Here is a 23616-nt window from a genome sequence, read left to right as displayed (position 1 = left end):
AAAATAATATCTATTTCTTTTTTTTTTTTTTTTTTTTGTCCTTTTGTCTTTTTGTCTTTTGTTGTTGTTGTTGTTGCTATTTCTTGGGCCGCTCCCGCGGCATATGGAGATTCCCAGGCTAGGGGTCGAATCGGAGCTGTAGCCACCGGCCTACACCAGAGCCACAGCAACGTGGGATCCGAGCCGCGTCTGCAACCTACACCACAGCTCACGGCAACGCCAGATCGTTAACCCACTGAGCAAGGGCAGGGACCGAACCCGCAACCTCATGGTTCCTAGTCGGATTCGTTAACCACTGCACCACGACGAGAACTCCAATATCTATTTCTTGCTGCAAAAAAAACCAAAAAACAAAAACAACTAATACCATCTATGCAGACAGACAGGAGAGTGTGGCAGGGCCCAGCATTCTGGCAAGAGACCCAGGAGAAAATTAACTCTGTTACTGAAGAAAGTACTCATCAATAAATGCCATGCCATAGGTTTTATGGGTCTATGGCATCTTTCCTTTTTTTTTTTTTTTTTTTTTTTTGTCTTTTTAGGGCCGCACCTACAGCACATGGAGGTTCCCAGGCTAGGGGTCCAATCGGAGCTGTAGCCTCCAGCCTATGCCACAGCCACAGCAACTTGGGATCCGAGCCATGTCTGTGACCTATACCACAGCTCAGGGCAACGCCAGATCCTTAACCCATTGATCAAGGCCAGGGATCAAACCCCTGTCCTCATGGATGCCAGTCAGGTTTGTTAACCGATGAGCCACGACGGGAACTTCTATGGCATCTTTACTTCTAAAAATTATTACGACAGCACTTGAACAGCACTTTTTCCTCATCTTCAAAATGCTTTAGAAACACTAGTATTCACAACACTCTGTATCTCTTACTCAATTAGTCTTTAACGCAACTCTGTTGCAAAGAGTGGTCCTAGATTCAGAAAGTGTTACATTCAAATACAGAACAGCAGTTAAAGTTCTCCACTGTCAGGATCAGCACTAAACAACTGTATCCTTTTCCACTGGTTAGGATTATTACTGGTCTCAATGGCTGATCTCAGGTCAAGCCGTCCATAGGGTACATTAACAGAACAGCACATTAACTCAACTCTTCAACCAAGTACCATCAGTAACATATGGCCTCTTAATTCGTCATCTCCCGTATCTACTTCCCAACCACGTTCCATTTCACAACAGCCACAGGGCAATCTCCACACCCAATCTCCACCCAGCCAACAGGGGATCTTCTCTCCTCTCTGCCTTATAATAATTTAGGAAATACTACTATAAAAAAGTTAATAAATGATACACTTAAAGATACTTGTAAATATTTATTAAAGATACTTACATAACAATATAAATACAACAGCAAGAAGAAATAATCATCCAATAAAATTAGTGCAGGGGCATTCTCACAATTCTTCAAATGATTTTTTTTTTTTTTTTTGTCTTTTTGTCCTTTTAGGGCTGCACCTGTGGCACATGGCGGTTCCCAGGCTAGGGGTCAATAGGAGCCACAGCTGCCAGCCTACATCACAGCCACAGCAATGCTGGAATCTGAGCCACATCTGCGACCTACAGCGCAGCTCACAACAACGCCAGATCCTTAACCCACTGAGCAAGGTCAGGGATAGAACCAGCAACCTCATGGTTCCTAGTTGGATTTGTTTCTGCTGTGCCACAATGGGAACTCCCAAATGATGTTATTTTTAAAGAAATAGAAAAAGAGGAGTTCTGGCGTTGCTGTGGCTGTGGCATAAGCCACTGACTGCTGCTCTGATTTGACCCCTAGCCTGGGAACTTCCATATGCTGCACATGCGGCCCTAAAAAGACAAGAAAAAAGAAAAAGAAAAAAGTTACTCCCTCCTCCCAGCTATTTGCTTTGTGGGTCAAACTTCAGCATTACTCCTTTGCTTTCAGTGCTTTTTTGGCTTTGAAATCCCTCAGTCTACCTTAAGCCTAAGCACAATTTCCTACAACCAAAGCAAGGGGAAAGCGCTGCTTTTACTTCTCTAATGTTTCATCAGAGCTCTGCATTCTTCCTCTGCAATCAGAGGCAGTAGAGAGAAACTACAGGCACTTAGTAGCCTAATACCCTATGATTCTGTCCTTTACCTAACTGATTTCTTCTTGGAAAAACTCATTCTTGATCCTTCCCCCCAGACATCTGAATTTAATCTACATACCCTAGACAAATTACATTTAAAAATGAACAGTCAGCTGCCCCTGGCCATGGCATATATAACCTCACCAGCACCCAAAGTCAAATCGACATTCATAACAGAACCAGCTCTCTTCAAACAAGATTTGGAAAGATCTTTAACCTGATTTCATTACCAAAAAAACCTCTGACTCACTTAAAATCTGGCCAAGCTGGAGAGTTACAGGTCAATATTTAAGATGTAACACCAGGAACAGTGACTATTAACCCTTACAGAAAGATACTAAACGGAAAGCGTAATAAGCAGGTGATACCCGCTGGGGACGACAGGCGAGAGGAAACTTGTTCTTTTAACCTCACCCACGCAGACTCTCTCCAGGGAGCACCCTCCCTCAACCGGACCAAGATGATTCTGTCTCAGACGTCTCTGCATGATTCATCCCCGCCGACCTACCGTTTTACAGTCTGACAATAAACCATGCGCGTGAGGTCTCGAAAAAGAGTTCTTATTATCCAGCACTGAGAAAACACCGTGATTAGCTCTGGGCCAAGCTAAGCAGACGGTGAGTCACCCTGAATAAACACTGGTAGGTTGTAACATGCAGGTACCTTCAGAAGTCTCTGCAATCCTCACCTCTGCCCTCTGGATGGAAATTTGCACGTTTCAGTTTAGCCAAGTCTCAAATTCTGCCTATTTCTTTTAATATATTTAAACTAACCCAATCTGGATGGTGCTTATAGCTTTGCACTATCTAACCACAGCCTGCTATTCAAATTAATACTTTTGAAAACAAGACTACGGGGAGCACGTTTCACTTAAGAAAGCAAGCTGTTCTACATCTCGGGCAAACAACTGTAAATGTTGCCAACCGTAAATGAGGACTTCTCTCATAAAAACAGACTTCTGCTTCCGAAACACTATTACCGGTCCAATTACCGCATGTAACTAAAAGTAATAAGAGCATTTCTCTCTGATTGTCTTTCAAAAACTCATATTTTCCCAATTAATCTTAATTTACAAAACTTCACAGTGAATGGATTATACAATCATCACTGGCAAATCAAGAATCCATTTAGCAAATGTCAAATAGCTTCATCAAGCAAAATCAACACAGAACATTACTCAAATTTATCACCATCGGAATGCCTGCTAATTTTCATTTCCATCTCACAAACATTAAGAATCCAGCATTGTATTTACTGAGGAATCAAATAAATATAAGGTAGACTCTCTGCTCTCAAGGACTTTCAATCTTGTTTGTGTAATTATGAAGCAGTTCAGAGCAGCATAAAATTGAAAGTCAAAGGAATAATACAGACAAGTACCATGGGTCATCACAGGGATGAAAACGGGCTGGTGACAATAAAGCTGGCTGCAGGGCGAGTAAAAACGCAGTGGTGGTGGGGTGACAGGAGATAATGCACAGAGAGAAGAAATGAGCACGTCACAGTGGAAAAAAATGAAAAGTGCCTTCAGTAGCTTAATTGGAGCTTGTTGTGAGCAGGGAACTAAGGGCTGATAGCATCAGACCTGAGGAGTAGGAACTTCTTTCAAAAACCACAGGAAATCTTTGAGGGTTTCCGAGGTGGGAAGTTGCATGATGAAAGTAGTGTCTTGATCAGATTACTCTGGAGGTGAGCACGGAACGAATGGAGAAGTCTCTCTGTTACTTCCTCTTGCCTCACTTTCAGAGAATGACAAAGGTAAGGAAAAAGCACACTCAAAATATTCCTCTTGGAGCTCCTGCTGTGGTGCAGTGCGTTAAGGATCTGTGTTGTCTCTGCAGCAGCTCAGGTCGCTGATGAGGCTTGGGTTCAATCCCTGGCCTGGCAACTTCCATATGTTGAAGTTATGGCCAAAAAAAAAAAAAAAGCATCCCTCTTACCCTTCCTTTAAAACAAATTATAAAAAGGAAACAATAAAATAAGACCAAAACAATAATCCAAAAAAAATGTCTTCTGAAATAGTTAATGATCAAACCCTGTGTAAGTCTACATATCCTGAAATTAAACAGATTCCTCTTTGAAAATTAGTACAAATACATGAATTCTCTTGGGAGGAAAAAAAAAGCTACAAGATAAAGAGTAAGTGTTGGAAGAGTAAAAAGTGAACTTTGAAGTAATTCTGCCACCAAGCACTTAGACAGGGGCTCAGTGAATGGGTTTTGGGGGGGGGGGTCACATCATATGTCACATCACACAATCCATGTGACAGCAGCACCCTGCCAGGCAGGCACTTGGGCTCCACTCCTCTTCCACCACTGTTTTTCTCCATTTTGCAACAGTTCTGCACTTAGGTTTTACATTTAAAACCTATAGACTTTCTCCACCATCCCCTGGAAATTTCCATAAAAAGCTATGATCGGGAGTTCCCGTTGTGGCTCAGCGGTTAAAGAACCCTACTAGCATCCATGAGGACGCGCGGGTTCTATCCCTGACCTCACTCAGAGGTGTAGGGATCCGGTGTTGCCATGAGCTGTGGTGTAGGCTGGCAGCAGCAGCTCTGATTGGACCCCTAGCCTGGGAAGCTCCATATGCTGCAGATGTGGCCCTTAAAAAAAAAGCTATGATCGGATCCTTCTAGGAGTTAAATGTGCTATTCTCCAGGGCATCGAATACTTCCCATTCAGCACTAATTCTCTTCTGTTTTTATTTAGCTTTTTCCTGTTGTCTTGAAACCATTAAAGAACAAGTAGGGATATTAGTAAATACTGTACATAAATACATGAAATGTTTGTGCCTCCTAGGAAATTATAGTTTTATTTAAAAATCACTAATGAGGAAGACTGTAACCTGATATTATCTTTTTTTTTTAAGCAATGTCCATGCCATAATATGCTAGCTGGGCACATTCAGAATTTAAGGAATACATTTGCTTTTATTTAAAGTGTACTAATTTGGTTTTGCTTTTTTTTTTAATATTGCTTCATTTTTCACATCCAGTATTAAAAGGGAACAATGGAAACTTTTAATATACTCAAATTAAACTGTGAAAACAAGATTTAAAAATAGTTCTCAGCCATATTTCCAAACTACCCAGGAATTTTTTTCACATAAAATTATCAAAAGTTAGATATATAAAAGTCTTTACCCAACAGAATCTTTAGATTGTTCAAATTAGAGTGTTTTCTTTTTTTTTTTGGCCATTTCTTGGGCTGCTCCCGCGGCATATGGAGGTTCCCAGGCTAGGGGTCTAATTGGAGCTGTAGCTGCCGACCTACGCCAGAGCCACAGTAATGCGGGATCCAAGCCGCGTCTGCAACCTACACCACAGCTCACGGCAACGCCGGATCCTTAACCCACTGAGCAAGGCCAGGGATGGAACCCGAAACCTCATGGTTCCTAGTTGGATTCATTAACCACTGAGCCACGACGGGAACTCCTAGAAAGAGTATTTTCTACTGTTATTTTAGATGGTAAAAAATAACCCTGGGCCTTTCACTGATATGGTCAACAATGATCTATTTTGAAGATTTTATTCAAGCCTAGTTTAATTAGATATATGATATTTTAATAGGTTTGTCCCATTTGAGGTGGAATTTCATTATATCTTGGAATCAGTATTTTTGGTGAAGACCACAGACTCATTTACAAAACAAATCCTGATGAAAAAAATAAAGAGAGAAAATAAGGGTCAATAGTCAGAGAAAGTGTAAAAGGAATTTCTCAATAAGCCATTAGAAACCATTTTTCTTTCTTACACAAGGAGTGGAAAACACAGAAAATAGTAACTATCCAAGAAGAATGTTCCATCAGGCTTCAAATATACAGTTTGGGCCAGCAATTCCAAATGAGATAAGTCTTCTAGAGAATAAATCTTTTGTCAGAAATCACAATGGCCCAATCAGTAGCTGGCACCAGGCCTGCCCCTACACCAGCTAAATTACAAAAAGGGGCCCACATACATACATACATCTAAATATTAAAGTTATCAATCAAGTTAACAGATTTTTAATTAAAATATATTCTACCTCTGTACAATGACTAATATACAGAGTCTGGAAAGTCAAATTGATCAGCGTCAGGAAAGTCGAATTCAAATCTAGGACTCAAAGACACTCCGTGCTTCTACATGGGGAGAAAGCCTGGCCTCCTTTTCCTCCCACCTCCAACACGCCTCATATCTCAAAAACCAATATGCATGTGGACACTCCAACCAATGTGTCCACATTTTGCCCACATCCACTGCAAACATCTAACCCAACACCACTCCTCAGACCCAGGGGTAAGACTACCTTAAAAAAAAAAATTAACAAACAGGACAACTTACACCAGTATCAAAAGCATAAGTAAAACAAATGGACTAGGAACTTAAACATAATAAACACTTTTTTTTTTTTTTTTTGGTCTTTTAGTCTTTTTAGGGCTGCACCTGTGGCATATGGATGTTCCCAGGCTAGGGGTCTAATTGGAGCTGTAGCTGCTGGCCTGCACCAGAGCTCACGGCAACACCAGATCCTTAACCCAATGAACAAGGCCAGGGATTGAGCCCGAAACCTCCTGATTTCTAGTTGGATTTGTTTCCACTGCACCACGACAGGAACTCCTAAACATAATAAATACATTAAAGACACATATGAAAAGACATTTTCAGGGAAAGGCACAGCAAACCCACAATGGGATATCACCTCACACCTGTCAGAATGGCTATTACCAGAAACACAATAAACATGTGTTGGTGAGGATGTGGGAAAAGGGAACCCTGTGCACTGCTGGTGGGAATGTAAACTGGGGCAGCCACTCTGGAAAACAGTACGGAAGTTCCTCCAAAATTTAAAAATAGAACTACCAAATGATCCAGAAATTCCACTTCGGAGTGTTTGCCCGAAGAAAATGAAAATGCTTTCTCAAAAAGATACACGCACCCATGTCCACTGTGCCATTATTTGCAACAGCCAAGACACAGAGACAATTGAAATGTCTATCGATAGGAAGAAAGAAAATACGTGTATATAGACATATGTATATATATAGATAGATATAGATGATGAAATATTATTCAGCCATAGAAAAAGAAAGGAATCTTGCCATTTGTAACCACATGGATGGACTCTGAGGGTGGTAAGCTAAATGAAATAAGTCAGAAACAAAAAGACAAATACCATGTGATCTCACTTATACACGTAATCATAAACAAAGAGAGAGAGAAAAATCCCCAGTTTAGAGATACAGAGAACAGACTGGTGGTTGCCAGAAACGGGATGTGTTTGGGAAAAATGGGTTAAGGGGGTCAAAAGGTACAATTACCAGTTATCAAGTCTTGGGGATATAACGACAACATGGTAAGCACACTTTAAAATACTATAGTGTATATGCGAAAGTTGCTAAGAGACATCTTAAAAGTTTTCGTCACAGGAAAAAAGAATTTTTATAGCCATGTATGGTGATGGATGTTAACAAGACTTACTGTGGTGCTCACTTCACAATACATACAAATACCATACACCTGCAAGTGATATGTTATAAATTTTGATTATACTTCAATTTTTAAAAATTAAAAAATAAAAGCCAAACTAAAAAAAGAGAGATATTAGCAATACGAAATAAGAATCACAAATCATGAAAAAGAATGAATCATATACTAGGTATGAAAAATACAACAGCAAAAAATATATATAATAGATGGGACAAATGGTAGAATGGCTCCAGACACAGAAAAAATTAATAAGTAAATACAACAACATTCCAAAATAGAGAAAAAACAAAAACAGGGAAGCTATTTGGAGAAATAATAGATAATGTTGGAATACTAGCTTATCTTCCTGGATGCCAAAAGGACTAACAATTGAGTTACCTAATGCAGGGGAGCCAGATGCCCAGGGACGTGAGAGGAATGGCTGAAACCACTTTTTTCATGCAAGTGATTTTTCTGATTTCCAGAAAGGCTGATGTACACAGTAACTCTTCCATAGTTTTAAGGGACTAGAAGAGAGATGTGGAATGTTGAATCCTGATGAAAGTGCCTACTCTAGCTCCCATAACTGTGGGTTGAGAGCTCAAAGGCTCTCAAGCACTAAAAACACTAGTGTGCAAAAGTAACAGGGATTCACATGGGCTAAGTTGGAAATTGAACTCTAATTTAATTTGCATCTAGAAGAAGCAAATTAAATCCTCTCTGTTAAAACATTACCTAGGACCCACAGTACTTCTACAAATAGTTTTGCAACATAACATCTGGTATATAATAAAAATAAAAAATAACTTTGCAGTATGTTTCTCGCATAATAAAAAATAACTAACCATAAAGGAACTAAGATGACATGAAGGAAAAACAGAAACAGCAAAGAGTACAAAAAGATCCACAGGGAATCCAGATATTGGATTATAAGCACAGATCTTATAATAACTCCACGGATTATATTTAAGGAATATGAGATAAGGATGATATTTGGCACCATGGCAATATTGTTGAAAACCAGGAAAAAAAGGGGGGAGAAAAGGAAAATCTTAAGAGTTGCCAGAGGAAATTGACAGATGACCATCAAAGAAGCTAATACTACATTCACTGTTGATTTCACAACAAATCATGGAAATAATGGAAGCTAAAAAAATTACAGGAGAAGTATTCTTAAACTGTTGAAAGAAAACCACTGTCAACCAAAAATCATATGCCAAATGAAAATATTCTTAAAGTATGAAAATGAAAGTTTCAAACAAAAACTAAGACAATGTGTCACAATCTGACTTGCAGTAAGGAAATGCCAAAGCGTGTTCTTCAGGCAGAAACAAAGTCATTGCTGAGGGAAGCTTGAAAATGCAGGAGAGGACGAAAAACAACAAAACTGGTATATCTGTAATCAAGCAGATATTATTAACTATACAGTCAACATCATTTAGTTTACCTACAAATTAAACGATGTTCGCTCTATAAAAAATTAATAAGGTCTGCTTGATTTTAAATATATATGAAAGAAAAATACACAATGTCAATGACATAGAAGAATGGGTAAATGAAATTAAAGGGGCCTAAAACCAAAATGGTAGAGAAACACAATAGTCTTCACATTGCCTAGAAAGGGAGAATGGAAGCAATTAATATCAGACTTTGAAAAACCCAGAATGGAACCAATTAATATCAGACTCTGAAAAACCAAGAATTTGCGATCTCTAAGGTAAAAAGAGAGATGAAGAGGGCCTACGGATAAAAGGATTTTAAGAGAATATCAATCAAGTGCAGTGCATAGACCTTATGTGGATCTCAATTAAATAAAACATTAAAAAATTATAAAGGCATTAGTGAAATGGGTATTTTAAGATATTAATGACTATTAATTTTTAGTTAAGATGATGGCATTAGGTAATAACTTTTTAAAGGAGTCCTACCTTTTACATTGGAATATTTATACATAAAACGATAATGATTTGTGAAATTTGCTTCAAAATAAGCTAAGAAAGTGGGGAGGAGGTAGGCAGGGAGCCTGGGGTTTTAGATGAAATAAGAATGGCCATTTACTGATAATTATTGAAGCTAAACAACAGGCACACTGAGTGTTACTATAATATTCTTCCTAAGTTTGTATACATCTGAAATTTTTCATTAAAAAAACTTTTTTAAAAAATGTAATTCAAAAAGATTCATGCACCCCTATGTTCACTGCAGCACGATTCACAAGAGCCAAAGCATGGAAATACCATAAATGTCCATCAAGAGATGAATGGATTAAGAAGATATGGTACATATATACAATGGAATACTACTTAGCCATTAAAAAGTACAAATTAATACCATTTGAGATTGTGATGATCATTGTACAACTACAAATGTAATAAATTCAATTGAGTAACAAAAAAAATACCATTTGAGGCAACATGGATATGACTAGAGATTCTCATTCTAAGTTAAGTCAGAATGAGAAAGACAAACACCATATGATATCACTTATGTGTGAAATCTAAAATATGGCACAAACGAACCTATCTACAAAAAGAAACAGCTTCACAGACATAGAGAACAGACTCGTGGTTGCCAAGGGGGAGACGAAAGGAAAGTGGGATGGACTGCAAGTGTGGGGAGAGCAAATGCAAACTACTGCTTTTAGAATGGATAAGCAATGAAAGCCTAATTTATAGCACAGGGAACTATTTCCAAGCTCTTGGGATAGAACACAATGGACGATAATATAAGAAAAAGAATATATATATGTGTGTGTGTATGCCCTGGTCACTTTGCTATACAGCAGAAATTTGCACAACACTGTAAATCAACTATACCTCAGTTGAAAAAAGAAAAAAAAAACCAACATTTGGGAGTTCCTGTTGTGGCACAGCAGAAATGAGTCCAAATATTATCCATGAAGATGCAGGTTCGATCCCTGGCCTCACTCAGTGGGTTAAAGGATGTGGTATTGCTGTGAGCATGGTGTAGGTCACAGATGCAGCCCAGATCCTATGTTGCTGTGAATGTGGGATGGGCTTCCAGCTGGGAACTTCCATATGCCAAGGGTGTGGCCGTAAAAAACAAGAAAAAAAATTTTTAAGAATGTACATTAAAACACTGTTTTTTTTGTTTTGTTTTTTCGTTTTTTGTCTTTTTGCCTTTTCTAGGGCCACTCCTGCAGCATATGGAGGTTCCTAGGCTAGGGGTCTAATCGGAGCTGTAACCGCCAGCCTACGCCAGAGCCACAGCAATACCAGATCCGAGCCACGTCTGCAATCTACACCACAGCTCACGGCAACGCCGAATCCTTGACCCACTAAGCAAGGCCAGGGATCGAACCTGCAACCTCATGGTTCCTAGGTGGATTCGTTAACCACTGAGCCACAACAGGAACTCCCTACAACACTATTTTTTAAAATTTTTAAGAAAAAGATATTTTAAGGAGTTCCCGTAGTGGCTCAGCAGAAATGAATCACTAATATCCATGAGGACACAATCCAACCCCTGGCCTCACTCAGTGGGTTAAGGATCCAGCATTGCTGTGAGCTGTGGGGTAGGTCACAGACGAGGCTCTGATCTGGAGTTGCTGTGGCTGTGGTGCAGGCCAGCGGCTACAACTCTGATTCGACCCCTAGCCTGGAAACCTAAATATCCCTCGGGTACAGTCCTAAAAAGGCAAAAACAAAAACAAAAACAAAAAAAGAGAGAGAGAGAAAAAGAAAAAGATATTTTAAGAAAAGTAAAAAAAAAAAAAAAATCAAGCTACAAATTGGGAGAATATATGTGCAACACACATAATCAACAAAGGATTTGTTATCTAGATTATATGAAGAATTCCTACAAATCAATACAAAAAGAGAAAATAACACTCTAGAACAATGGGTAAAAGACATAAGGAGGCATTTCACAGAAGTAATAAATAAATATGGCCAAAGAACACAAGAACATGCTAAGTAATCAAGAAAATGCAAATCACGACAACAGTAAGATGTCATTTAGCAAAAACGAAGAAATCTGACAATTCTAAGGCTTACAGAATGTGAGTCAAAAGGATCTCATGCACTGGTACAATTTGGTAAAAAGGATCTCATGCACTGGTACAATTTGGTAAAATAATTTGATATTTTCTAAATATCACTTCAGGTTAAACCTGAACTTTCATGTACCCCACAGCTCAGAAACCCTATCCCTGTTTAGAATCAAGAAAAACACTTGGAAACATGTACCAGGACACACATATGAGAATATTCTAGGAGTTCCCATCATGGCTCAGTGGAAAGGAATCTGACTAGCATCCATGAGGACACAGGTTCGATCCCTGGCCTCACTCAGTGGATTAAGGATCTGCCATTGCTGCGAGCTGTGGTGTAATGTAGGTTGCAGATGAGGCTCTGATCTGTCGTTGCGTGGCTGTGGTGCAGGCCAGCAGCTACAGCTCCGATTGCACCCCTCGCCCAGGAACTTCCATATGCCACAGTGCAGCCCTAAAAAGGGCCAAAAAGAAAAAAGAAAAATTTTATTAGACGCTGTAGCAGTGGGCCAGGCAAAAGATGATATTGGTGGTCTGGGACGGATGGAGAGGAGTGGATATTCAAGAGGCAGAAATGAAAGGAGCTGGTAACTGACTACTGCGGAGGCTGACAGGAGGAAGAATTACAATCCTTGGGTTTCAGGTTTAAGGAACTGGCTGGAGAGTAGGGCCATTTAACAAGAAAGGGCTCCACAAGTTTCTGATGCCCTGCGAGGAGTTGAGTGGTAAACACCGTGGTCATCACTTTCATATCCAGTCCAACCATCCCCACCAAGAGGCAACCCCACCATGGCGGGGGTGAGAATTAAACTACCCTCTGCCCCAAAGGCACGAATCCTTTCTTTCCGCTAAAAAGCATAATTCCTCCACATACATGGAACAAATGCATGTTTCTGGCAGAAGACTCAAGTACTTTTGTTCAATGTTGAAAGAAAACTGGCTCTCTACCCACTCTACCCCCAACCTAGACTTGAAAGAGGAAGCATATAGTAGCTGCTAGCAGGCACAGTTTGAAGTCAGCTTAAGGATGAGCTGATAGAAGAGGAGACCTAAGCCAAGACCACGATAAAGAAAGCAAGCCAGGCCCTGACACAACCTTCGATCCAGGGCTAGCCTGTCTCTGGCTCCTCCGCGGTGTGAGCCTGGGCTCCTGTTACTGTAAAAGCCCATCTGCACAGGCTTTCTACCGCTCACAGCTGAAGATGTGGAAAGAATACGGAGGTTAGACACAGGAAGGAGGTTTCTAACCCACAAGTTCTCAATTACTAAATCAGCTCTGATGAAGAGTAAGGAAGATTCCTGTTCCTGATGCTGGGGATTTTGATATCCTTTTTATCCAAAAAAAAAAAAAGATGCTGGGTGCAGCATCACCTGTGGTACCTTTGGACCAGACCATCTAACTACCAACACTGTAGTACTGAGGATCTGAAAGAGTTAAAAACCGGACTGTCAGGATGTTTTGGCTATTCCTCACAGCTTTCACTAAAGTCCTACACACAAATGTTTACAATATTACTCTTTGTACTTTTCAATGTTTTTAATTGTCAAATGGGAAATATTTTAAATCCTAAGTATTAAAAAAATAATAATTCCTAAGAAAATAAACACTTAAGGGAAAAAGTCAGATCCTATTTATTCCTGATTGTTGTTTTAGGGTCTTATAATCTATTATAATAATCAGAACAACCTGGCCAAAAATTTGACTACGAATTTGGAGGTGGGGGAATTTAATAATTGAGTAATTGCTGTATTCAAAACAAAAAAAATTTTTTGGTCTTTTTAGGGCCACACCTGCAGCATATGGAAGTTCCCAGGCAAGGAGTGGAATCAGAGATGTAGGCTGAGACCTACAGTGCAGCCACAGCAACACCAGATCCGAGCCGCATCCGCAGTCTCTGCCTCAGCTTGCAGCGATGCCAGCTCCTTAATCCACTGAGCGAGGCCAGGGATCAAACCCGCATCCTCATGTAGTTGGGTTCTTAACCTGCTAAGCTGTAACAGGAGCTCCTATATTCACATTTTAACTTTGAAAAATTATGAAATGCAGAAGCCTGAAAGATCAATTGATATAGCAGGAATTCTACATATCAAAGAGACTCTCTAGCCTAAGTGACAAAGTGGCCAATCTAGACAGAGACTACCACTTTGGGATGTATTTAACGACACAATGCCTTGATTTTCAAAAATAAATTTCCTACAAGTAAATTCTTTCTTCTTTCCTGTACATGAAAGCCAATTTCAAATTTCCAGAAAGCTAAACTCTTTTCCTATAAACACTTCAAGGTTAGTAAAGATGTGGTGATTTATTCTGATGCCTACGGTCAGCATTTTCTTTTCTTTTCTTTTTTTTTTTCTTTTTTTTTTTTTTTTGTCTTTTAGGGCCGTACCCACAGCATATGGAGGTTCTCTCCCAGGCCGGAGTCGAATTGGAGCTATAACTGCTGACCTACACCACAGCTCAGGGCAACGCCAGATCCTTAACCCACTGGGTAAGGCCTGGGATCGAACCTGCGTCCTCATGGATACTAATCAGATTCATCTGCTGTGCCATGATGGGAACTCTGGTCCACATTTTCACAGGATATGATGTGAGAATTACCCAACTGACCACTGTCATCCTATATTGCTCACTCTTCTTGATTCATTCATCTCTCCGTTTTTCCCAGTTCTCTTTAGTGTGCCCTCTTACTGATCTGTCTTCATCAATTTACAGTCTGTTTCTTCTCCTCCTTTGTCTCTCTCTCTGTGTGTCTGGCTTCTCTGTCCCGGGAGCCCTCTGTGTCTTCTGCCCTCAAGTCTGGTCTTCCCCTTCCCCTTCTCTTCACTCTCTGGTTCCTCCTCCCTCTAGCCTTAGTACTTAAGGTATTTGATATAATTATGGAATCAAAGCTTATAATCTCTATTTTATCATTTTTATGCTATTTGATGATTTTTATTTCTGACTTTAAAAATATTGTTCTTAAAAGTCATTTGTGTTGTGCAGCCCTGAATTGACTTACTCAAGTGAGTCAGTGTCATGATAAGATGCTGTTTACTCAACAGAGAATAACAGTTTTTACTAAGGCTTCTGGATCAGTAGAGTCATTCCTTGGACAGTAAGCAAACCTTCTGGATTCACTAATCTCAACTGCTAAAAAAAATGGCATGAGAATTCTGGGACTAATGCCTCATGTACACTCTTGTTTTAAAAATTCAAATTTCTGTAATTTTTTTTTTTTTTTGGCAGTGTCCACAGCATGTGGAATTTCCCAGGCCAGGGATCAAACCCGTGTCATAGCAGTGACCTGGGCTACTACAGTGACAACACTGGATCCTTAACCTGCTGCACCACAAGGGAACTCCAAAAGAATTTTTTATTAAGTGTACGGAACATCTAAGTGATAACATCTTATAAAAATGTCATGAATTTAAAGACTTGGCCTTGACACTTGTATGGTTTTACCATTAATTCAGAGAATCCTCCATATTATAAAATATAAATAACAGAATTCTACAAATGTATGAACTCACTTTCTACAGAGAGAAACATGAAGCAGAGAGAATTAACCCATTCAAATGGCTGATAGTACAGCAGGGATCAGAAACTCTAGGTTCCTGGAACATAACCCTTCACCTTTGTGCTTGCATCATTTATGATTTCTGTTTTTTATCATACCAACTTAACTCTCCATAAATATAAATACAGCAACTCATTTCTGTTTAAATTTGGATTACATTAGTTTTCCTCTATTGTAAGGTTTAGAAAACAATGTTCTGTATCAGAAAAAAATTAAAATAGGAGTTCCCAACAGAAATGAATCCAACTAGGAACCATGAGGTTGTGGGTTCGATCCCTGGCCTCGCTCAGTGGGTTAAGGATCAAGCATTGCTGCAAACTGTGGTGTAGGTCACAGACGTGGCTTGGATCTGGTTTTGCTGTGGCTCCAGCGTAGGCCAGCAGCTGTAGCTCTGGTTCTATCCCTAGCCTGGGAATCTCCATATGCCACTAGTGTGGCCCTAAAAAGTTAAAAAAAAAAAAAAAATTTAAATACAATAAAATAGAATCCTAAACATAAATAGAAAAAAGAGATACTGTAGTCCAGGGGCAACTGCTGTTACAGAATAAAGAAAAGTTAGTTTAAATGTTAAAGAGAAAGCCTTGCAATCAAACGTACAACTTGGCTGTACATCACTGGATAGAGAACAGCTATATTAAGGTACTCACAATTTTACCAAACAATATGTCTCAAGTATGGTGGATGTCCCTAACATTACAGAGGTTAATATGTGACACTCCCTGACAGAGTAAGACCCCCTGGCATTTAACCAGTCTTTAGAAGGGACTTACACTGATTCATTTTCCTTTTAACTGTGGTTCTAAGCTGACAACCCTTGGTAAGGCAGTACAGAAGAAGGATGATTAAGAGATGAGCACTTAAAATGGAGTAATAAGGTAGGTACTAGCCTGTCGTATGCAGCAATCATGAAGTTGAGGAGGAGGCTGATGGACTGTTCCACGCTGATTTGGTGAGTGGAAGGAAGGCGCTTGTTCAGCTGGTAGTAGATGGATGAGATGACAGTCTCGAGGCGGGACACACTGATCTCAGTGGTGTGGTCCAGTGTATTAAGGCCATTGTCTCGAAAGGCTTCAATCATGTTCCAGATATCAACGAGATGGACTAGAACACAAAGAGAGTAAACGTCAACAACTGAAAAGTTTTAATTCATCAGAAAGATCTAAGAACTTCAGATTTATTTACATCTGACAGCACAGTGAAGGGGAGCAGCACATGTCACCCCAAGATACGCCTATTTGGCATAAAGAGTAGTTTGAGCTAAAGACACTTGAAAAACAGCAGGTGCCAGGAAGGGCACTCTGATTTTCCCTTTTCTTCCCCAAAGCAGGAAATACAAGTCCCTTGTAAAAAAAAATGCCCTCCTATCCCAAGAGGAAAGAAACATCCTCATCACCAAAGACAGTGAATTGAGTCTCAGAGACATCTCTATAGACTTCAGTAAAATAATGCTTACTTTAGCCTCTTGATATATTTTAGCTATTTCTCCACAACTGCTACTCCGTGTTCAACTTAGTTTACAGGCCGACTCACTTCTTTGGATCTTTACTTTCCTGTGGGGACTCCCATGTACATATAAAAATCTGTATGCTTTTCTCCTGTTACTCTGTTTTATATTGATTTAATTCTCAGGCCCAGCTGGAGACCCTGAGAGGGTAGGGCAAAGTTTTCCCTCCCCTACAATATAGCTTCAAAAATACACAATCCAGGAGTTCCCATTGTGGCTCAGCAGGTTAAGAACCCAACCAGTATCCGTGAGGATGCAGGCTCGATCCCTGGCCTCACTCAGTGGGTTAAAGGATCTGGTGTTGCCGGGAGCTGTGGTGCAGGTCACAGATGAGGCTCAGATCTGGCATTGCTGTCCCTGTGGTGTAGGCTGGCAGCTGCAGCTCCCATTTGACCCCTAGCCTGGGAACTTCCAAATGCCATGGGTGCGACCCTAAAAAAGACCAAAAAAATATACATACACACAATGCAAACTTTCACAGACTCTCAAAGAGAAAAATTGACAAGCTTTGTGAGAGATATTAACACATCTCTCCCAGCAAGTGACAGAGCAAAACATACAAAATAAGTACAGACAAATTTCACAACTAACACAGGCATAATGGATGCCATATGAAGTCCCACCCCTAATGATTAGAAAATATGCTTTATTTTCAAGAACACAAAGAACATGTATAAAAAATGACTTCATCCTGAATCATAAAACTAATCTCAACATATTTTAAGGGATTAAAATCATATAAACCACGCTCTTTGATCAAAATGAAACTAAGTCAGAAGTCATTATCCAAATGAAAATTTTTTTCTTTTCTTCTTTTTACGGCCGCACCCATGGCATATGGAAGTTCCCAGGCTAGGGGTCGAATCAGAGCTGCAGCTGCTGGCGTGCGTCACAACCAGAGCAATGCCAGAGCCAAGCCGCATCTGCAACCTATGCTGCAGCTTGTGGCAACACCGGATCCTTAACCCACTGGGTGAGGCCAGGGATCAAACCTGCAACCTCATGAATATTAGTTGGGTTCTTAACACACTGAGCCACAATGGCAACTCCAAAAAGAAAACTTTTAAAATAAACCTATCTTTAGAAATGAAGAAACATACTACTAGGGAACTTCCTTAATCTGATTAAGGGTATCTACAACAAAAACTGCAGCAAACATATTACTTAACCATAAAATGTTGAAAGCTGTTCCTCTGATATTGGGAATGAGATAAGAAATACCCACCATCATCAGTCCTATTGTATTTCAGATCCTTACCTATATAAATTTGCAGTAATCATCAGTACAGGTATTGGACAGAAAAAATGTAACTGTCATTATTCAGAAGTGACAAAATTATACACATTGAAAATCATATAGATTCTACATGAATATAACTAAAATTAATATGAGTCTAGAATGCTAGAAACAAACCAAGCTATGAACGTCATTATATTTAAATTTCTATATGATTTAAAATACTATTTATAATAGTATCATAAATCATCAGGGACTTAGGAATACAGGAATAAATCCAATAAAAGATGTGCAACATCTCTACCGAAAAATCTATAAATATAATTAGCAGAAATTAAAGACCTAAATTATTGGAGAGATATAGACCATGTTCACAGGAGGAAATCTCAATATTGAAAATACATCAATTCTTCCCAACTTGATCTATAGATTCAGTAAAGTCCCAACAAAACGGATGAATTTTACTATATGTAAGGTATACTTAAGAAATGAAGAATGAAAAAAAAAAAAAAACGCACACAGTTCTTTGTTTTGTTTTTAGTAGAAATTAACAAGCAAATTCTAAAATTTGTATGAAGATAAATATAAAAAGGCCAACAGGAGTTCCTGTCGTGGCTCAGTGGTTAACGAATCCGCCTAGGAACCATGAGGTTGCGGGTCCAATCCCTGGCCTTGCTCAGTGGGTCGAGGATCCGGCGTTGCCGTGAGCTGTGGTGAGGGTTGCAGACGTGGCTCAGATCCTGAGTTGCTGTGGCTCTGGTGTAGGCCGGTGGCTACAGCTCCGATTCGACCCCTAGCCTGGGAACCTCCATATGCTGCGGGAGCAGCCCAAGAAATGGCAAAAAGACAAAAATAAAAATAAAAATAAAAAATAATAAAAAAATGAAAAGGCAAGAATGTCCCAGACACTCTTACAAAGAAAAACAGAACAAAGTAGGAAGACTTGCTCTACCTGACACCCAGAACTTAGAATAAAGCTGTAAGAGTGATCACTGGTACAAGGATAGACAAACAGACCAGTGGAACACTAGAGTCCAAAAGCAGGCCTTCTCATATATGGACACAGCTATGAACATTCTTGTACATTTCTCCTAATGAATGTGAGGAAAAGATTTTTTAGTAATAAAAAAAGGGATGGTCTTTTCAATAAATAGGGTCAAGTAAACATACATATGGAGAAAACTGAAATATGACTCTGACTTAAACTCTACATCCGCACAAAATTTCAGGTGGATTGAAGAATTATGTGTGACAAAATGAAACTTCTAAAACCACACATCTTTTACTTGATATTACTGAAGCCACTAGTCTGGCTCAGGCCACACATGGACTACCGTGTTCCAAGAATAATTATGGAGAGAACTATAAGAATGGTAGCGGTTCCAGGACAGTGGTTTTCAAACTTTTTAACCACAAACCACAGAAATATATTTAAATCAACACACACACCCATCCAGATATATATTAAAAAATGTTTCACAAAATACCTTACCACATAAGCCACATTCTGACTTTTTTCTTTTTCTTTTTTTTTTTTTCTCCACTACATGCTTTAAATTCTGGCTACAGCCCACCAAAATGATTTCAGCAACTATTAATAGGTCATAACCCTTAATTTGAAAAACAATGCTTTGGGGAACCAGAGAAGAAATATGACTTCAGTCTAGGGTGGCATGGTAAACTCTTCAGAGAGAATTTTCAGCTAGGATTTTTGAGTAGAGCTGAAAGTAGTATAGAAGTATTTAGATCTAAAGTGACTTGCTCAAGGTCACATGTTTATAATAAATGGCAAAATGAGAAGCAAAACAGGTTTTCGCATTCTAAGGCTAATGTTCTTCCCATACACAAAACAGTTTTTCATTATTACACACAACACACATACATGAGGAAAGTACAGTAATTCTAAGTTAGTTCATCTGCGCATAAATTAAGAAAGATTTTATATACTGGCTTATATTAAGTTTAATCAATAATTTAATTTTTATTATACTTCTGTCAAAGTATTAGTTTTTCTTCTCCTCCAGAAGCTGATAAACTGTATTCATTTTACATAAAACTTTTCCTTAAAAACAGGGACCAGGAGAAATCAATTCTCCCACTTAAAGAATTAACACTATGCCAATCTCAAAAAATGGTTGCACTGAGTTCCTTAAATATTTTGAGGGACACTCAGAATAAAATACCAAGTTCTTTCCATTATGAAGCTCATATTCTGATAAATACTTAAGACAAAAATAATTCAAATAACATTACAATATGACTAAAAGGTATACAATCTTCTACGTGATCGAGCTCTATCCAACAATCACAGAAATGAGTAGAAATGACTTACGGTTGCATCGTTTTTGTACAAATCGTAATTTGCAAGCTGTTCTGTAAGTTGATAGTCGTATGACATCAAAATTTTGAGCACCTGAAAAAGGGCAAATAAAAAATCTTCAACTAGATTTATCATTTCACTTCTACCTGCTAGGGGAGTGACTGGTGCCATTGGGTTGGCACAGTCTATATACAATATATCAGGGTAGGTCTTCTTTGGTCAAAACGCAAAGTGGGGAGGAAGGGTTAGAAAGCCTTTCTGCATGCCCACCCCACACCAACCACTATCCCAGTAGTTCTGCCTACACCATACGGTCTGCTAGCCTAGGAGGACCATTCAAGGCCTGAGTGAATGAACAATATACTCAGCAAAGTGAAGCAATGTGGTATTGTAGGAAAGTTGCCAGCCTAGAGTCAGGAAAGCTAAATTCCAGGTTGTCTGATACCAACCATAGACCATGACCATGGCCCCATCGCATACCTCTTCTCAGCCTATGGCCTCACCTGTAAAAGGAGGGCCCGGGACCAGCTGATCTCTAAGGTCCCCTTCCACATCTGCGACAACCTGTATGTTTTTAAAAGGAACCACAACAGTATTTCCAAGCCAGTCCTTTTTTTTCTTTTTAGTGCCGCACCTGCGGCATATGGCCAGAGGTCGAAACGGAGCCACAGCTGCTGGCCTATGTCACAGCCACAGCAACACCAGATCCAAGTCGCATCTGCAACCTACACCACAGCAACGCCAGATCCTTAACCCACCGAGTGAGGCCAGGGATCAAATGCACACCCTCATGGATACTAGTTGGGTTCTTAACCCACTGAGCCACAACGGGTTAGGCCTGTATTTTATGTGCTTCTAGCACACGGCCCCTCCCCATCAAGAACTAAAGATTGTTACCCTCCATTTGCATCTGAGGACACTGTGACTGCCTTAGTGAACAGTGTGGCAGAAGTGACACCGCATGCCTTCCGATGACAGGCGATAAGAGGTGGCACCATTTGCCCTTGCTCTCACTCTCTCAGGATGCATGCCCTGGGAGCCTAGACACCACTGCTGTGAAGAAGCCCAAACTAGCTGGCGTGGAGAGACCTCACAGAGATGCGGATCCCCCGAGGAACTGAATCCATCAGCTCAAAGACAGCAGCAACTGCCAAACATGTAAGTGATCCAGCCCTGAGCCTTCCAGCCTCCCGAGTGAGGCCTCAGACACCACGCAGCGAAGTCAACACATCAGCTCTGGATGATCTTCTAATTTTAGACCCCAAAAAGGTATAAACAAAATAAATGTTTGGGGATAAGTGATACATAGCCATAGTAACTAGAACAAAGCCTAAATTGCATGAGACCATAAATCAAACTTTGTTTTCATTTCAAAATCTGCTGTAAAAGTCTCCTTGAATTTTAAAGCCAATTCAGGGAACTTTGGCATCCAACATGAGTTTTTTATTTCATCTGTGCTGCCTTTATAAGATCTGGCAGCAACTTTTGACTCAATAAAAGGAAAGTAAACTGGCACAGATTATCTTCTACCAATATTTACAGTTATCTCTTATTTCTGCTCATTTCACAGTAAAGGAAGAAAAAGGAAGGATTTTTGGTGAAAGTAATATTTACTGACCAAAATGTGAAGCAAGGGTTTCTCTTGACCTCACTTCAGTCAACCTTTATCATGATGTCACAATTAAAATTATTTCCTCCATCACCTGATTCTCACAAAATATCTATCCTTTATACATAAAACTATACAGTCCTATTTTTTTAATATAACGGCTTTATAGAAGTATAACTCACATAAAATTTGCTTTTCAAGTATTCGATTTAGTTGTGCAACCATCACCACAATCAATTTAGAAAATATTCATTATAGCAAAAAGAAACTTCTTCCCCTTATGAGTCATTCTGCTCATGTTTTAAAATTTTATTTTTTATTGAAGTACATTTCATTTATGTTGTATTCATTTCAGGTGTACAGAAAAGTGACTCAGTTATACATACATGTATATCTATTTTTTTCAGATTCTTTTCCCTTGTCAGTTATTATAAAATATTAGGTATAGTTCCCTGTGATATACAGTAGGTCCTGTTGGATATATATTTTGCCCATTTTTTTCTTTTTTTTTCTTTTTTTCTTTTTTAAAGGGTCACACAGGCAGCATATGGAGGTTCCCAGGCTAGGGATTAAATTGGAGCTGTAGCTGCCTGCCTACACCACAGCCACAGCAACGCAGGATACGAGCTGCGTCTATGACCTACACCACAGCTCACGGCAACGCCAGATCCTTAACCCACTGAGCAAGGCCAGGGATTGAACCTGCGTCTTCATGGATGCTAATCAGATTCGTTAACCGCTGAGCCACGATGGGAACTCCTATTTTGCCCATTTTTTTAATGGGTTGTCTTGTCTTCTCATTATTGAGTTTTAAGAGTTATTTACATGTTGTAGATACAAATCCTTTATGAGATATATGATTTGCAAATGCTTTCTCTCACTCTATGCGTAGTCATTTCACTTTCTTGGCCACACCTACTAGAGCACAAAAGCTTTTAATTTTTCTAAGTCCAACATATCTATTTGTTCTTTTGTCACTTGTGTTTTTGGTGACATACCCAGGAAGGCTTTGCCTAATCTAAGTTCATGAGATTGACACCCACATCTTCTTCTATGAGTTTCATAGTTTTAGCTCTTACATTTAGGTCTATGATATATTTTTAGTTAATTCATTATGTGGTGTGAGCCAGGGGTTCAAATCCGTTCTTTCACATACAGATATCCACTTGTCCTAGCACTATTTGTTCAAAAGACTATTCTTTCTTCATTAAATGGTCTTGGCATCCTTGTGAAAAATCAAGTGACCAAGGATTTATGGGTTTAATTCTGAACTTTCGATTCTATCCATTGATTATATGTCTAGCCTTATGCTAATATCACACAATAGGAATTATTGTGGCTTTGTCATTCTCAAATTTGGAAGTATGAGTCTTCCAACTTTGTTTTTCTGTTTTGAGATTGTTTTGGCTATTCTGGGTCCCTTAAATTTCCATATGAATTTTAGGAACAGTCCATTCATTCCTGCAAAGAAGCCAGCTTTTGAGTTTGTGTGTCAATTTAGAGAATACTGCCATCTTAATGATAAACCTTCTGATCCTTTAATACAAATTATCTTTTCATTTATTTAGGTCTTCCTTAATTTCTTTCTTTCAACAATGTTTTATAGTCTTTCAGGAGATCCTATTGTGGCTCAGCGGTAACAAACCCAACTAGCATGAGGATACAGGTTGATCCTGGCCCCACTCAGTGGGTTAAGGATCCGACACTGCTGTGAGCTACAGTATAGGTCACAGATATGGATCGGATCTGGTGTGGCTGTGGCTGTGGGGTAGGCCAGCAACTGTAGCTCCGATCTGACCCCTAGCCTGGGAACTTCCATATGCCCTGG

The 23616-nt window shown here is 39.4% G+C and overlaps 2 protein-coding genes across 50 annotated transcripts in view; one reads left to right on the top strand and one right to left on the bottom strand.

Annotated features, from left to right (window-relative positions):
• The window catches only part of HADHB (hydroxyacyl-CoA dehydrogenase trifunctional multienzyme complex subunit beta), a 602797-nt gene that overhangs the window by 23268 nt on the left and 555913 nt on the right, over positions 1–23616 (top strand). The window lies entirely within an intron of this gene.
• Positions 1–23616, bottom strand: part of DTNB (dystrobrevin beta) — a 247992-nt gene that overhangs the window by 184226 nt on the left and 40150 nt on the right. For all 49 annotated transcript variants that reach the window (XR_014842418.1, XR_014842419.1, XR_014842422.1 and 46 more), the window contains 2 exons: positions 20192–20272; positions 16006–16219 (listed from right to left, as the gene is read on the bottom strand). Coding sequence is in view for 34 of the 49 variants with exons in the window: in XM_085019802.1 (XP_084875928.1) it covers positions 16006–16219; positions 20192–20272 (295 nt within the window). In the remaining 15 variants the exon portion in view is untranslated. The remainder of the gene's footprint in view (positions 1–16005; positions 16220–20191; positions 20273–23616) is intronic.

Source organism: Sus scrofa, chromosome 3, assembly GCF_054392235.1.
Source record: "Sus scrofa isolate SSC_HxYL_T2T_F1_AM1 chromosome 3, Sscrofa_HxYL_maternal_Yorkshire_Landrace_v2.0, whole genome shotgun sequence".
In the NCBI taxonomy this organism is placed as follows: domain Eukaryota; kingdom Metazoa; phylum Chordata; class Mammalia; order Artiodactyla; family Suidae; genus Sus; species Sus scrofa.
Note: the sequence above shows the minus strand (reverse complement) of the source record. Positions and strands in the feature narration are given on the sequence as shown.